Raw genomic sequence first — 17741 nt, 5'->3', positions numbered from 1 at the left:
AGTAAAGGCTATCGCCTTAATTTGGCGATGTCCAGGAAGACCTTATGCAAAAGGTCATAAGCCTTTCAATAAGCGCTCTCTGGGCATCGCCACGTTCCTGACCGCACTATTGTGTGCACCTGACGCTAGCGCCGTGTAAGCAGCAGCGGAATCGGTTTCTAACACCCCAGAGAGGGGCCATGTGGACATCTCCCTCGGCCAATGGAATGGTTACCCCGTTAAAACGGTATGCAACTGTATGCCATCCCAACAGCTTCGCGAGAAAAATACGAACAAAAGTCTACCAGGATGGCCTCTGCAGTGTCCTTCGCAATCCTGGCCAACGCAGGAGAAAACCTCGCCGCTCGTGGCAAAGGTTTGCCGGGATTTATTCGCCACTTCTTTCCTGCCAGTTCTGGATGAACTCCAGGAGTTAATTATACGGAGCGGACTTTTTTTTTTTTTTGCTAGCGTGCAAATACCTCAAAGTCACTGTCACTGTCGGTGTTTTCGCGAGGGTCGACTCCGTGATAAGGTACACTAAAGAGGGGGTGGTAACTCATCCATCTGGTGTGACTTCTCCCGAGTTCCCGGTCATGCCCTTCGTTACCCTATTCGTATCACCCGAAAGAACCACACCCGGCATGATTTCTTGGGCTGCCTTCTGCCACGGCCGCTCGATTTATGCGAAATGTGCTCCCCGTCAGGTGCTGTTCGCAGGCTTCAAATAGGCGCCAGTTTCCTATGACCGGTCCCACGAATTACTGGACGGACCGATTGGTATCGTAGCTCCGGATGTCACATTATCTGGCTGCTCCCTCTCGTGCGGGACATCGGGTGCCTCTCACGCACCCGGACATTGGCGCACATGAGCAGCGTAGATAGTGTAGACAATGAGCGCAGATAAACGGCAAAACATGTTATCTGAGAACAGCACCGGAACAATGCTGGGTGTAAACGAGCCAGCCTAACTTATGCACTTGAGGCAATGTAGCCAATTGGCCAGGCCCATCTTCCTCTCTAGCATGCCGCATGTTTACAGTAGAGCTGGACAGCTGGAAATGCTGCACACCATCGAATCCGCTTGGTTGCCTCATCGGCTATGTCCGGCAACCAGGGTACCACCACCAACTTCGTACAGCGACAAGGGCTGGCGATATCTCACCTGGAAAATGAATTTTTGAACTGAATAATGCTTGCACTGCAGTGATTACGGGTTTAATAAAGGGACTTGTACCCACAAGGCAAGGTATGAAAACATAACGTTTACACACAGCATATAGCAACTGCATTTTACAACAATGCATGCCAGTGGCTCAATTACAAAACAGTTGAACACTGAAAGAAAGATGCGCAGTCAATTGCAAAGAAAAAAAAAAGCCTCAGTGCGAGGCGAAAACCAGGGTTTTCTTTTTCACGGATATATAATTGCATCAGGTAGATTCTTATGCTAGAATGTGAATTCACAACTTTTTCCTTTCTGTTTTTTTAATCACCTTTTTTAATCCAAATTCGAGTCTTCGTTACAAAATTATCCAATTACTCCACTGCTTACCCATGTGTGCGTTTGTATCAGCAATGTACCCCGGCCAATCCCCCGCCGTGGGCGCGTGCATGCCATTCAGCCTGAGGACATCATCATCAACATCATCATCATCATCATCAATCAGAGGGCTGCCTTCGTCGAAAAGCTAAAGTATTGCAGCTATATTTCTCTTCGACATTTTTTTCTATGGTCATGCCATGTGTTGCAAGAATATTGGTCGTTTTGGAAGGTTGTAGCATCCTGACTGGGTACGATAACTGGTGCGGCATAATGGTATCGATCATAAATCGGTATGGCGTACTGGATATGCTAGCATGTATTGCACAAACGGGAAAATATTGAGCATTCAAACGTTGTTATTTAAAATGGCAGATTTATACATCCGTAAAAGCCAAAAAGTTCATAAAGTCGTTCATTTGAAGTTGTTAAATTAAACGAAGCATTAATCAGTTGTACAATGGTGCATAAACATTTATTTACACAAGTTTTGTTTATGTGGAAAATATGTTCTGGGTTAATTCACTTTTGTTGTTACCCAGATGGCAAGAAAGTAAGCGATAATTATTGCAAGTTATAATCGCTTAGAGTCAGTAAGTGATGGTAAGGAAATCAGGTTTTAAAATGACCGCTGCTGTTTGAAGGGAAACAGAGAGAGCAAATAGCACCCAGGGGTTACAACCGCTATTTTTATAGCGAAGTGCCGGGAAAAACCAGACAGGAATAACGAATTGAACATGATGCTTACCGCTTGACTACACCTCCATCTTTACAACCTCGTATTCCGGAAAAAGTCTTTCGTATCTCTGACGTATCCAGGGTACGCACAACCAAGGGTTTCGTAATAAACCTCGACATGGTTACTATATGTTCAATGTCTGTGCTTATGGGATGTTACACTTGTGTAAAACTGAGCAAACAGGTGGTGTAACGGTATTTCCTCTCAAACTCTAATGCGTTTGTCTAATTCGCCCTATCCTCACCGCCACAAACCGCAGTGGATTATACTCATTTGAGAATACATGATTTGGGCGAGTTGGTAAAGGAATTCCATAATTATAGAAGAAAGCGCAAAACACAGCGTTCTGCTGTTTCATTCTTTCTGTGTCTCGCCCGTCGCACTCCAGTTGCAGGGACTGATTCGAGAACAAACTACCGTCGTCGAGGGGTAAATTACCGATTATCAGCTCTGCTAAGTTGGGCTATTGGCGCTCTTATCAAGACTTCTCCGATATTACTGTACCATCTCTAAAACGTTATTGTTCATTTTGGTAATTACTCATACGTCCTTCGCTGTTTTCTGATTCAATTTCTTGCTTATTTTCTTTCGTGTTAACAGCATAATATTCATCATACATTCCGTACAGCGCAATTTTATGTGATTTGCTTTTATTGCTTGCATTATTTTGCTTAATTCCTAAAATGTATTGTGAAATGTCGAGCGTGTGCCATGTCAAGTGGATCACCGCCTGTTTTTAACCTCCCCGATTAATTTTAACCGACGGAAACTGAATGTTATCATTATTGCTGTAAAGGTGTTTATTCGAAGCGCAGGTCAGTTGGCGTTGGTTGAACAGCGACACGACGGACACACTCAAAGGCGTCACTCGAAATCCCAGCTGCACTTCGTCTACATCTTCGCTGCGCTGCTTGAACTGCTGCCGGTCGGTCCCATTACATTGCTAGCATTAATTGGAAATTGTTCTTCGCGTCTTAAAAAACGAGCTGATAGTTAGCAAAAAAGGTATTTTTAACAGCGTTGCATACAATTGTGCGTTCTCAATGGATGTATCCGCGCTGCCTTTCTCGGAATTACACTATTTAATGTTTTTTTTTGTGCAAAAAGCCGCCGCGGTGACTCAGTGGTCATGGCACTCTGCTGCTGATTTGAAAGACGCGGGTTCGATCCCGGCCGTGGCGGTCGAATTTCGATGCAGGCGAAATTCTAGAGGCCCGTGTACTGTGCGGTGTCAGTGCACGCTACAGAACCCCAGGTGGTCGAAATGTCCGGAGACCTTCAATGCGGCGTCCCTCATAGCTTGAGTCGCTTTGGGAAATTAAACCCCCCTATAAACCCATCAACCATCTTTTTCTGCAAAAGTGACCTCACGAAACTTTCAGAGCAGTGATTTAGAGAATGTCGTGGCCTCATGTCGTGCAGCAAGAAAATTCCCACGCTATACTGGGTAGCGCCACTCTACGCATTTTTCTATAGGAACCCAGGCGATATGTATCACGATTGTTTTTCGACCTCTTTCCAGACGACTACGACTACGTTGATTCCAATTCCAAGCTCTAACAATTCGTCAAGAGCTTAGAACACTGAATTTTATAGCCTTCTTGTATGGCAGCCGATACTCTCTGAATGAGTTCCGTTCTCATATGCTAACTTGTCGTACATTTCTTTTGTCTTCTTTGCTTGTTTTTGAATCCCTTATAGAGTAAGGTTGGTATGTAATCCATGAGACAGCACCTTGAATCTTTTCTTGCCTGTTTTTCTTTTACCTTAGGTTTTATTTAATGTGGCTACATTTTTGGGTAAGCCCAACAATCACCATGCTGACTTTCACGGTCCCGTCTTATTGTGAAGTTGTGTGGGATTTGTGAAATAATCGAATAAAACAAAAAGTGCTTGTTTTTGCATCGAAAATTGCTACTTCAGTGAGTATACAGAAGAGGGGGGTCACATAGCTCATGGCTGCATCAGGACCTCCTGTAAGAGCGAACGGGAAAAAATTAAATGAAGTAAAGCACAACAACCGCAGTTATAATGGTATGAGTAGCTTACTAGTGCTGCAAATGATATTCGTACCAAAATTGAAGTTATAAATATCAAAAGTGATCGATGTTCGAGAGAAGTTAGACAATACCAAAGCTTATGAATGATGCAGTAAGCATATGTAAGGGGGAAAAAAAAAAGTCAAACGTGGTGAAAAAGCAATATATTAGACGTGTCGGCCGCGGGTCCCGCGGCCGACACGTCTAATGCATTGTTCTTTACCACTTCTTTCTTTTTTCGTCAAATAAACACAGTAAGTGTAATATTTTCAGTTGTAGTCAGAGGACATCGTTCGAGCTTCAATAATGCACTTGCTAGACTGTCTTTGAATATGTGCAGAGATGAAGAATCTTTCATGATTGCTGTTGAACTGTTCCACATCAACAAAGCCGAAAAAAAAAATATTGCGGTTTTGCGCGCAGCTGGAAGTAAAAAATTATGCCAGATTAACTTTTCGGAGTTTTGATTGATAAGAGCATCTCATTTGAAAGCGACGGGTGGGATTAGGTTACTGCCGAGTTTGTAAACAAGAATCATGAGGCGATAGCTAACTAGACGGACATTTGGGAGGATGCGATAAAGGTTATAATGCGACTTGATTTTCGGTACGCAACAGCTGTGATAAATGGGTGTGCAACATGCTTCTCCATTACGCAATACTGTAAGTTAAGTTACAGTTAATTAATGCGTAATAAAGCAAACTCAATGGCGACTGTGACAAAAAAGTGCGTGCTCTGAGAAAAGAGGTGCTCTTATTCTGTAAGAGCATTTTAATTTGATATGCCAGACATTTTCGGCACACTTTAAATTCGAGTTAAGAACGATGCCAAGAAATGTACAATTGGTATAGGTGCAGGAATAGCATACTAACCTAAAGTAATCACTGACAGATGTGAACGAGTGTTACGATGCGAAGAAAATATCATTATATTTTTTCAGCAAGGTTAATTCCCAAACACTAGCGATGACAACTGCAGCTAAAGATATTATTATTATTATTATTATTATTATTATTATTATTATTATTATTATTATTATTATTATTATTATTATTATTATTATTATTGCACCGATTAGACAGCACTGCTGTTAGTAGCGGTACAGCAGCCCGAAGGAACGCTCATGGGCGCACTATTGCTTTGCGCTCCTGTGCGCACCAAATCAATCAATCAATCAATCAATCAATCAATCAATCAATCAATCAATCAATTGCATTTTTGCCAGCAGCAGCAGAAGCAAAATAACCAGCAACGGTACCAAGCAACATAGATTTGCACATAAGCATTCAAGTAATTGTTTCTATGCAAGAAAAGAATGAAATGAAGCATACCTTACTGCTAATGAGAGCACGGACATATCTAAAGATGTAAATTGTAGGAACATACGGATGGATTTATTTGTTTGTAACAAAAAGATTGCGCGTGCTAATTATGCACGCGAGAAAAAGAACAAATGCACTTCAACAGCACCATAGATCATCTACAAGAGCATCACAACCACGGTGAGTGTTATTTTTACACCGTGATCACAACAGTCATTGCCATCGCGCAAGCTTGGAAGGAGCTGCACGACTTCACTTCCGACATTCGCCTTCTGCACAAACCGGAACGCAGCCTTTCTGCTACACTTTTATCGAAAAAAAAGAAGTGGAATTGAAAGAACCCGTTCAGTTTTTCTGCTGCTGTCTCTCAACAGGACCGCTCTGAACTCCCGGCAATTCGGTTTGACCGCTTCCTCCTCCTCCTCATTATTTTTATTTTTTTTTTCCTTGCTTGTTTCCAAGTTGTAGTGGAAAGAATGCGCCCTGGTTGGGCGCGCGAGAGCATTAAACGTCCCACCGAGGAGCCGGTCGTCGCTATCACGAACCCGAAAAAGGGTCCGCACCTATAACCACCGCCTCCTCGGGTCCAGGCCGAACAGAGGGGACCTTTCATCCCCTCCATTACCTCGCACGCGTGCCTCCTCTAAGCTTATGCAGACGGGCGACGTTTGCTTCTCTTGCCTCTGCCGCGACCGTCCTCGCATTGCATCGGCAGCACGCGCCCGCTCATAGCATCATCCACCCCCCGCTACCCCGGGTCGCTGAGCTGGCCAGTCAAGTGCTTTGACCCCCGCGGGGCCTTGTCGCCGGTGCAGCGGGGACATCCGGCGCGCGGCACAGCTAGCAGAGCAGCGTCTCGCCCCTTTCTCACCACCGCTCGCGCCAGCGCGAGCGCGCGCGGCTGTAACCAGGCGAGCCCAACCCGCTCACCGCAGCCGCCGCTGCCGAGCCGGCACGCTTCGCACCGTCCCGCTGCTGTGCCTTCTCCTTCGCTCACTTGCGTGTCCTCCTCTCTCAACTCTGCCAACCGAGCGGTCAGGAAAAAGGGTAAAAGAAATGAGAAACAAAAGAAAAGTCAGAGGAGGAAGAGGATGCTCGATTAGATCACCCATTTAGTGCATCCAGACCAGGGCGTCTGCCTCCGCAGCCGCGTTCCTCCAGATACGCGGTAGGTGGCGCTGAAAACGCATGCGACTTGAATGCTCTGGATCGTTGTAGTAACGTTGCGTCATATGGGCGAGCCGTGATGACGAGCGCACAACAACGAGGTGTATGCAAAATCAATGGTAAAACTCCGATGCATTCACAGTGCCTGTCCTGTGGGGTGTGCACGCTGTTTTACTGCTCTGTCTGCTATGGTGCTGGCGTTTTTCTAAGTATTTCATGACGCTTTTGGGTGCCAGTGCTGCGGCACTTTTCAGCAAGTCCTTCTTCGACCATGGTATGAATAAAATGCGTGCAACGGCGAAGGCACAAGAAAAATGGTTGTATTAGGGATATCAGAGGCACCAGTTACTCAGCAGTTCTAACCCTGGAATCCCAGTCTCGTGAATTCGTGACATCCGTTTGCACGCAGTGTACTCACGAGAACAAATGCCACTTGCACGCTAAGTTCGAAGTCAACACGTTCTCAGGAGCCAGAGCTTTCCGGTCGAAATGTCTGGCATCACTGTGATCAAGCTATGTGAAGAAGAGGGGGGCCTCGAATATGCAAATTTTAATCAGCGTCAAACTATTCCTGGTATCTTGCTTTCTGGCGAATGTTGTGGAGAAAAATAGGAAGGCATTCGCTGGATAAAATATTCTTTACTGTCTATGAGCCGTCGAGTTGGTCTTTTATTCAACTCGGGCTACGAATGCTAATTGTTGCTAGTTGGTGAAATACCGATTTACGAAATTTTAGCCGTGCTATCAAAGTTTTGATATTGTCATTTGAATTAGGTAGCATAATGTGGTGATGAAGGTTTTTTCTGCGTAATGATTTGTTTTCTGTAGTTCCTTCCTAATTTTGTCATTAAAGGGCTAAGCTGTGTAATCGAAACAATTTTTGGATATTAACGCTGAACTATGCCGCTACGTAAATGTAGTATCGGAGGCCCATGAAAGCCTACAGTTAATTGTGTAGTAATACATTTATAAGTCGTTGAAACGCATTCTATGCAAATCTAAGAACATCAGCAATGCATTTGAAATGCATCGGTTGATGCAGGCGGAAAAGCAGAAAACTTCCAAATGATAAACTAACGGGGAGCGTGACAGTCACGGGGGGGGGGGGGGGGGGGTATTGCGTTTATTGATGTTGTCAGCAGCAAAACTAACTTCACTACACAACTCGAGCTCTACTGTGGACATTGTCAACGCAAGTACAAGCGACCGAAGCAAGGAACTAATTTCAAAATTTCCATGCCGCAACGGCCAGCGGCTGTGATGTCAAAGACGGATATTCTTTCAGGGGTCTTGTTACAAAACTCGAACTCTCGCACTTGAAGTGTTGTACTCTGGGCAGTGAACAAGGACGGCCTGAAGAGCTACAGGCACTCACGTATCTCCTCTTTCAGTTTCTATCGTCTAGACAAGGTCCAACACACGCCCTGCACGTGCCGCGCATCATATCGTTTAGTTCGCGGAAAGCTAACACCGCGCGCTAGCCGCTTTCTATCCCACCATCGCCGAGCATTACGAAGCGCGCCAGCGATCGCCGCGCCATCGCTTGTTAGGGAGCGTCACCACGTTCACGGATTGAGGCTGGAGTGGACCCTCTCTCTCAGCTCTCTCAGCCCTGTGGCGGGACATGGCGTCGTCGCGCGCGAGAGGGATGCTGCTGCTGCTGCAGCCGGCGGCGAGGCGGGGCGCGGGCGGGTGGCGAGGGCGACGGGAGAGAAGGTTGCTGCTGCACGGCCGGGCGGCGTGAGCCGCGTGCGGAATCGATCGCGTGTGCGTGCTGCGTCGAGAGTGCGTGCATGCGTCATGGGCCGTGAGTGGAGAATGTTGACTCACGCGCATCGGCGCGGCGGCGGCCGCCGGCTTCCTTCCCCGGCGGAGCAACGCGGCGGAGGAGGCGCGGCGACATGTCCTCCGGCGAGGAAGCGGCGGCGCCATTTCACGGCACCTTCACGAAGGACATTCTGTATGAGCTGCACCGGCGCCAGCCGCACCGGTTCCACTTCATGACCAAGTTCAACGCCAAGAGCGCCTCGTGGAAGGACTTCGAGTTGGTGGTGCTCGACGGCGAGCTGCGCGACTTCGCGCGATGCGTGCACTGCAAGAACTTCGTCTCCTACTCGAGCAAAAAGGGCACAGGCAGCATGCTCAGGCATCGCTGCCACGCCAAGGAGTCCTACTTTACAGGTGAGACAACGCGTGACGCTGGCAGAAACCCTGTGCCAGGGGTTCCGCCTCCCTCCGCCTCCCCAGCCCCCGCCCCCCCCAACCACCCGCCTAATAACACCGCACCACCATGCTTCAGCTCCCCTCTCCACCTCTCCCCTTTCTCATTTTCACTACTTTTCTCATGTACTGTATGCAAACTATGTGTGTGGAGTGAACCGCGCGCTTGGTGTCGCCTCAATCATGAAGCTGCAGCTGATCGAGGGGTACTTGTGAAGGCGTGAATATGCACGGTCGAGAAGCCAGCACACGACCCTTGTCAAACGATACGTGTTATTTGCAAAGTTGACGGGACGAAGCGCTGCAAAGAGGTATTGCCGACGCAATCGCTCATTGCGTTGCCAACACCCACCCAACTTGCCTCAAAGCGCTATATTCTGAAAGAAATGAATTGAAAGTGTGCGCGGTACAAGTTTCACGTCGTGTCAGTTCTGGATTGTTGCTTTCATGATCAGCACTGGCACAGTCACTTACTGTATATTGGTTATAATGACATTTCGCAGGTTCTCGCCTAAAGCATATTATTATACGCATCAATGCATGCCATTGCTGTCGTAATTTCGCACCGTGCAGAAGTAACCGCTAGTGCCACGCTGATATAATATCGATGAGAGCAATCTATCCGCTGCTCTTTACTTGTCCCGACTCCTGTTGATCCCATTCCGCGAACCAGTAACCGCGCAACACAGCGCTGATAATGTGAATGATAGCAGTCTAGGCGACAGTAAGCGTTGTGACACGTCGCGTAGTGCTCACGCAACCCGCCCCTCCTTGACTGCCATGACATTTGTTCATGGCTTTCCGAGAACCGAACTGAGCAGGTACTTTAGATGAGACGTCTTCGTGCAGGTGCTGCAACCTGCATGCAGGCACATTCAACGCGTCAAGTAGGTTCCGCTTGCACTACGAAGAAGCGACCACTCTAGTGCGCGCCGGAAAGCCAGCCCGTGTGCGAACGCCTTCGAAGGCGAAGATTGGATTGAGCTATCTCGTATAGTTGCTCTGACAGGCTGTCGTTAAGCGCTGATTACAAGAGGAGCAAGTGGTTAACTTTTGAAGATCACTCCTCTCCTGTAATGTTCGGCCAGATTGATAGTGGAGCGTGCTGATGGAGGCAAGGAAAAACCGGCATCAAGTTCATTGCTAAAATTGGCGCTCCATTTAAACACTAGGCAGTGAGCTGGGGCAAGCGGTTGAAACGAAATTGAATGAGAATTTAACCGGTGTACAGAAATACGATTCAATTCGGTTCAGGTTTCCGCCCACGCATCGCTTGCTGTTTCTGATTACTAAACACGGAACAAAAATATCCCTGGGCGAGAAATATAGGGTAGCGGCTTGAGATAGTTGATGGCGCGTACTTTTTTATGCGAACCCGCACGAAACAACCTGCACGGACGAAAACGTAGTCTTTTCCGCGCTGTTCACACCAGAGGAGAGAAATTGTCCGAATTTACTGATTAATTAATTTAAGAAATTTAATTTTGGTCGTCGTTTCACTCCATTCCTTTGCAGATTTGAAATATTAATAACCATTCCGCAGCCCGGCTTTGAGGCTGAGGAGAGGGGGGGGGGGGGGGTATATCCGTTCTTTTTTCCTCGCACGGTGGCTGACATCTGCCGGACTGCCTTCTCGTCTTACCTCGTCCGGTATGCCAAGTGCACAGGCGCAAAGCTGGGGAGCAGAGTATATGAAGTGCAGGCGGATTGCATATGCGCCTATAGCGGTGCGGCGACGGTTCGTAATGAATCTCCCTATATGTTCTTTTTTTTTAGTTTTTTTTTATTCTTTCATGAATTTTTAGCCGCGCCCATGGAAGCTCAAAACTGAGAAAGGAAGAAAAAAAATACTGAAGCAAGCAAAAAGTGACAGAAAGCGAGGCCAGAGTTATGCGATGGGCGCCGCGTGCACAGACAGGAATGCAGCTGACCTCCGGTGCGTTTATTATGCCTTGCTTGCAGCACGGTCGGGTATGCGTCGAGCCAGGTGCAGAAAACGAGTGGGGAATGAAACAGTCAGAAAAAAAGAAAAATTGAAAGCCGCTGTTACGCTGGATCGCGCATGTCGGAGCCAGCGGCGGGACGCGCGCCAGAGGCAATCGCGAAGTGGAGCGAAGTTCCGTGATGGCGTGAGGGAAGGGTGCCTTTTTTTGTTGTTATTCTCGCGACGGGCTTCCCCTAAGAGAAGAGTGGGAACAGTTTCCCCGTATGCTCTTCTTCGAGTTTCACTGCATGCACAACGACCTTCTGAAACAAGCGGGGTGTTTCGTTCAAACAGGGTTTCTTGTTCAATCAGTCCGTGGTCAAGAGACTCCGGTACGGATAAACCGCTGCAGGCGAACAAAAAAAATTAAGTAATGCCGTCTATGCGGTTGGTCGGCTTTTGTTTGAGGAGCCATCTTAGAACCCTTTTTTTTGTGCATATAATTTTGTTATTTCCTTTCTAGCCGGTATTAGTCCCGGGTGGCGAGGCCGGTTGCATGCTCTATCGGGGCTTCTATTCTATAAAAGGTGAAAAGAGCAGCTGTGCATGCACACCGCGACTCCACTGCACCGAATGGGGACTATAAACACGCGATTATATCTGTATGCAATAAGGTCCGGATGGAACGTTATTGGAATGTCGCTAGCCGGGTTATTTCTACCTATAACGACACTAAACGTCGCGGAGGCCATTGATAGCTTCGCTATTATACGCCGAACGACCTACTGCCCAGCGCGTCAGTTGCGACTTCAGGGGCACAAATACGTGCCGTGCAAACAATGGGGGCGTCTCTCATATGCACGTCTTGCGCCACACCATATACGAGAAGAGAAAAAAAGCTCACGTTCCTTCTCAAAATTGCGCCTCAATCCGCAGCAAGCAGGATTGTGTGTAGGGGATTATAAAAATAAAAAGAAAGAAAAGAGAAAACAAACAATGTTTCGCACCCCCCCCCCCCCCCCCTGAAGAACAAGTAAGGAAACTGGCTGGCACCACAGCTATTGGCCAGCGTTAGCATCGCACGTTCTCAAATTCAAGGCTGTAAAATATTCCCTCAATATGTCGTCAAAGTAATTCAAGTTAAATAATTCAGTCCGGGGCCGGACTTCAAGAACTTAATCAGATTGAGGGTGTTGCTACTTCGTTCTCCGGTACTATTCCTTCCCTTTCCCACTGTCGTATTCCGTATGACAATAGAGCGGTATTAGAAGCGGCTTTTGTTAAAGGCAGTGACTAACTAGACTACCGCCGGAGGCACTCTATGCACTGCCTATGCGGTACTCGAGAAGGCACTTTAGCAGCGACCGTTATAACCCGGTCCGACAGTTCGCCAAGCGCGCTCTTGCACTGCCGACCAGCACTGCTGCAGATGCAATTGTGCGTTCGTTTGTATGGTGGCGTGTGCTGAGTCACGAGCACATTCGTTTGCTGTCGCGCCGCGCTATGGCTTTAACGAAAAAGAAGTTTGTCTTGATCATACGCAACGAAAGTTTAAAAGTTGGAAAGTTCATGTGCTGTGTGCTGACGACAGCCGCGCAGCGTCCGAGTACGGATGTCGTGCAGAGCGGCACAATCCCGGAGCGAAGCGGGTTCGTGGCTTTCAGCTCTTTGCCCTGGAAGCGATACGCCGGTGTTGTAAGGTGACCTCTGATCGATGCTACGTAAGCATCTGCGTTATTCTGTCTTGCACAAACGCCTGTCCTATCTCCGATAGGTCTGCACTGTCTCGACTTGCGAAAGGTGCAGCGGTCATCGGCGTATCCTTCAGAGCGGAGGTCGTACTCGTCTGGCTATAGCTGCAGTATATTCCAAGACAAATGTTCGGCACTTGCAGGAGCTCTGTACTGGAACTCTGCAGGGTACAGCAATGCACAGACAGTGGTGGAGTACGACAAGCGGAAAGCCATTTCACCGCAGCACAGGTAATGAAGTCGTTGTGCCTGTCGCTGCTGGATAACAATGGCGGTGTGTGTGCGCTAACCTTCAGACCCGATACCGCGAAGCTATCAGCCAGTTCGCGGCGGGGCTGTTACCTTTCGTCACGATTTCCCGTCGGTATGGCGTTTCAAGCCGGACTCCGCTGCTGTATTTCGTTGCATAGAGCGAATCGTGGATGGGAGGATCCCGTTTCGCTAATGGCCTATATTTCAAACGGCGATCCGGAGCAAGTTCTTTTGCTCTGTGAAACTGAACAGCGTGTTTCAAGGGGCGATTTGGATTCAGATCTTTAGTTCTGATTTGACGGCGACGTTACGGTCCCTAGACTCCCTAGACATATTGCTCCTTCGCGGATTCGCAGAGCTGCTATACTGATCGCCGATTGCAGTACGTCGTAAGTTAAGCGGGCCCTGGTTCCGCCTGCTCGCGCCAGATCGAGATAATACCGAGGCACTCGGTGCCAAATGCGGTGATTCGATGCATACCTGAAAACCGATCCTCTTCGTTTTGTTGTCATTCTGCTTTTGAGGTGAGGGCGGAAAGCAGCTATTTGTGGCCAGTTCATCGGATATGGCGGGGGTGTCGAGGAAGCCTGGTCGTAAATTTTGTGAGCTAGTTGATAAAACATCGCATTGCGCCGAGTATCCTTGCTGCCACCGCAGCACCTGACTGCTAAAAGAAGAAAAAAAATCTTTAATGGATGACGTTATGGAGTATCCTATGGCCAAGGTCTCTATCCCATTGTTTTTAGTTCGTTTAATTGTAATGCTTCATTAGAGAGTTGAGCCAACGCCAACTAGTCTGCTAAAGTTCTCGCTGCAGTCAGCCAAACAGGTCCTGTAGGCAGCTAGATACTGCAATGTTGGGTTAGCGGTTAAGCGCGCTGTTGAGAGTAGTTACTTTCGCCTTTGTAAATCCCGTACAAAAGTGGATGCCAGCTGCGTTTGGTTTTCCGCCTTGTATTCTCCCTAACGTCCCAACTCCCGTAATAGCGGTATACATATCAGTTTTACGGGAAATAGCTACCTCCGAGTTTGCGGCTGATGGCGGATAGAAGTATAGAGCTGAAGAGAACTCGCCCTTTGCCAAAGGTCCCGTACGCGTGTATACGCAGGAAACCAAGTTACTGAAGCCAACGGAAGAATAGGGGGAATGTTTTTTTTTTAAGGCGAATGCCTTTAATGGTTCATGCTGGCTACCCTGTCCGTCCGTCGGTTGCTCCGTCCGTTAGACTTTTCAGCAAGTCGATAAGAAAAACAAATCCTTGCGCGCGATGGGATTCGAACCACCATCCTTCCGGTCCGCAGCCGAGCGTGTTAACGACTACGCTACTTCCTGCCTTTTTTTTTCTTTATTGCATGGAAATAGTGCCGAAAAAGAAAAGTCTAAGCACGCTTACGCCACAAAACACCAGGCCACCTTACCCCTGCAAGGGCCCTCCTTCTAAACATCAAAAGTCTGGGAGGGATACACATGCATCCAGATAGGGGAGCCAGCTAGGCGGCTCTTGCAGGGCAGCATATACTCCCCCCACCAAAGCGCATTGTTCACGAAACAAAGATTTCGTCGACCGTGGAGATTCGGCGTGGCGGTCCATCATGCGGCTCTTCCAGAGACTAAATAGTCCCAGCAACATAAATAGATCATGTGGCATAGCACAGTTTTTCTCCACAGACAAAAAACTGATACTGTAGGGTGTAATCTCAATGTCCTTCATAATTGTTCGTTGTAAAATGTCCCAGAAGAATATAGCATCAATGCACAGAATAAAACAATGGTCAATTGTATCTGGTGTATTGCACAGGCGGCAATTCACCGTCCATGGCGCAAGCATCTCCTTAGCATGAACCAATGCCTTTACAGACAGCCTGGATGTGTGAAATTTAAAAAAGAATGTTTTTGCGGCAGAAGAAATGTGCATTCGCCTAACACGTTTTAAAACACTGGCGTCAAGGAACTCCAGAAAAGGTTGCCGATACATCGGTACAGGGAACAAATACTCTGTAAGTGCTTGAGTCATCTGCCTTCGGGAGAGGCTATACAGATAGTCTAAAGAAAAGCGCACAGTGAGGAAATTGAAGGCGTCAGCAACTTCCTTAAGGAATCCCCATAAAGGCCCCTCACGAGTGTGTCCCGTCGGTGCGAAAAGGAAAGGCAAATGAGCACTGGGACGCCTAATAAGGCCAGCTACTAAAAAAGGGTGCTTTGACGATTTGAAAACGAAAAAAAAGAGGCGAAACAAGCTGATGCACGAATAAGTGAACAAGGCCGATTCCACCAGACTCTAGAGAAAGAAATAGGTTATTGCTACCCATTGGTTTCCATTGGGAACGCCATACGAATGTAGCAAATATTCTGTGCATCACCTGCACTTTCTTCCTCGCACAGTGGAGAACCTGCAACACATAGGCAAGTTTTGCAAATAAAAAAAAATGGTGCAGACCTGAGCCCGAGCCGACATTGACAGTTCCCTATCCATCCATGCCTGGGTTTCTCGCCTCATGGAGACTATCTGTGATTCCCAGTAGGCGCCACTGTTGCGAATTTGGTGAAGAGGAACCCCTAGGTATAGTGAAGGGTCCCGCAGTCCCAGCTTATGCCACCATAATGACTTGGTGTTGTACCCCAATGGCCCAACCAAGAGTTGGGCCCCAATGGCCCAACGCTACTTCCTTCCAGCGCATGTGAGGTTTTCCTTGTGAGGGGCACTGGAGAGTGTTTGCGGAAAGGCGTCGAATCAGACGAATGCCTCCCAAACGCCCTCCAGTGTCTCCATTTAAGATTATCAAACAATTGTGTACTTAATCAGCATATTAACCACACATCAGTGACACAAGCAACACACCGCGCTAAGGGCTTTCGCCTCACCGCAGTTTAGGCCAGAATTTTTTTGCGCGTGTGCGTTGATCAGTGGAATTTATGGTGTAATAATTTCTGTTCTGACGGATAATTGATTAGAAACTAGAAGAAAAGACAACTATATGTGCTGCCAGTGGTATCCTAACCCACGACGTCCGCATCGCGCGCACGGCGCCCTATCAAATTTCGAGTGCGTTTGTATTGCGTGTAGCCTAGCCTTGAGCGTGTTCACCAGCGCCACCCTCGAACGATGCGGCGGACGTGGAAAATATTGAAATATCGCAAGTGCCACGGGGAACGTGATCGAATGTTGATGGCGGAAGTTGTGCGAGAAACCTCTTATGCTGCCTATGGCATCAAGATGTCCACAACCGAGCCTGTCGTTAAGTTATTGAGCAGACAAGAGTAGGAAAGTTTGGGGCTGGTTACGACATACATATTGTTACGTGGCGGCAAGGCGAATAATTAGACGCGATGACAGATGCTGATGAGATGATTTAATGGCTCCTACACTGTGAAAACGAATTACCCGACAAAGGAGTAAATGGTAGTCTAGCGCACTGCCTAATGGGGGCAGGGTATTCTGCCCAAGCACCGAGGTAGATTTTGATTACTAAATATACAGAATGCTTACTGTTTGCAACGGAGGCATATCCTCAGCTATATGCACGGTAACGTGATTGAGTTAGCAAGAGAAAGAGACTTTCAAACGCGGCACCGGGAGTCTTGAAGTTATCTGTTAGAGGAGGTTGAAACCTTGGTTAAAATCTAGGCAACTACACGAACTTCGAAGGTTTTTAAGAAGGAATCTGTTTTTAAGTATTCCTTTTTTTAAGGAAGGAAATCTACCCCAGGACCTGCCATAAGGAGTGCGCTTGACAACCATTTGCTTCCTTATAGGATTAATTCGAGTTCACAGTTTAGCGCAAGTGCTCCGCCTGCGTCAATGCCCGCTTCGTCGTCTTCCTAGTCCGCAACACTAGCCGGGGCCACCGAGAGCGATCGTCCAGATCGCGAACTAGGAAACATTTCACAGTCGGTGAGGTGCACGACATGGCGGTGGGTGTGGCTGTACACACTAAACACAAATCAACCCAGATGGGTGTTTTTGGCTTGTCCTCTAGCGTCCTCCCAAATCGAGGTTCGATATGCACCGTTAGACTTGGGGTAGATTTCAGCACCAAAAAATACGGAGGACTTACGGTTGGCGAAGGGAGCAGATTGGGTGTAAATTTTTACACCAAAAAATACGAAGCACTTGCGGTTGACAATGGGAGTATATTTGGTGTAGATTTCTACACCAAAAAATACGATGCACTTCCGGCTTTTTTTTAATTGGTTTTTTGGGGAAAGGAAATGGCGCACTATCTGTCTCATATATCGTTGGACACCTGAACCGCGCCGTAAGGGAAGGGATAAGGGAGGGAGTGAAAGAGGAAAGGAAGAAGAAGGTGCCGTAGTGGAGGGCTCCGGAATAATTTCGACCACCTGGGGATCTTTAACGTGCACTGACATCGCACAGCACACGGGCCTTAGCGTTTTTCCTCCATAAAAACGCAGCCGCCGCGGTCGGGTTCGAACCCGGGAACTCCGGATCAGTAGTCGAGCGCCCTAACCACTGAGCCACCGCGGCGGGTATTTTGCAATGGGAGGTTTCAACCGCGGCGATACGCTGAGCGGAGGCTGCGGTGTCGTGTTTATGCAGGCGCCGATTTTGCAACGCCGGCATCTAGGAGGAGGTGATGACAGCGGTCCGTTTTTCTATATTGCATTTCTGCTCTTTCTTACAGGGCTACTAGAACTGCTAACTATATAGGCGGAACGGTGCTAGTTAGTTAATCACAATAATCAGGTTCGAATGCGCTTTGTATTCATGAACAAAGCCCAATCGAACTTCAATTTTGAGATATAACAACCAGTCCCGTTCCGTCCATGCCGTTACGAAGTAGTA

At 47.7% G+C, this 17741-nt stretch overlaps 1 protein-coding gene across 3 annotated transcripts in view; it reads left to right on the top strand.

Moving 5' to 3' along the window:
- The first annotated feature begins 8397 nt into the window (after nt 1-8397).
- Nucleotides 8398-17741, top strand: part of LOC144093857 (uncharacterized) — a 59019-nt gene continuing 49675 nt past the window's right edge. Inside the window, exon 1 of one of the 3 annotated variants that reach the window (XM_077627589.1) lies at nt 8398-8970. In XM_077627589.1, coding sequence (XP_077483715.1) covers nt 8691-8970 — 280 coding nt within the window. In that variant the 5' untranslated portion in view covers nt 8398-8690. The remainder of the gene's footprint in view (nt 8971-17741) is intronic. The other 2 variants (XM_077627587.1, XM_077627588.1) reach the window with 2 other exon arrangements.

The sequence above is a fragment of the Amblyomma americanum genome, chromosome 6 (genome assembly GCF_052857255.1).
Source record: "Amblyomma americanum isolate KBUSLIRL-KWMA chromosome 6, ASM5285725v1, whole genome shotgun sequence".
Lineage (NCBI taxonomy): Eukaryota > Metazoa > Arthropoda > Arachnida > Ixodida > Ixodidae > Amblyomma > Amblyomma americanum.
The sequence above is the reverse complement of the archived record's forward strand: the minus strand, read 5'-3'. Positions and strand labels throughout refer to the sequence as shown.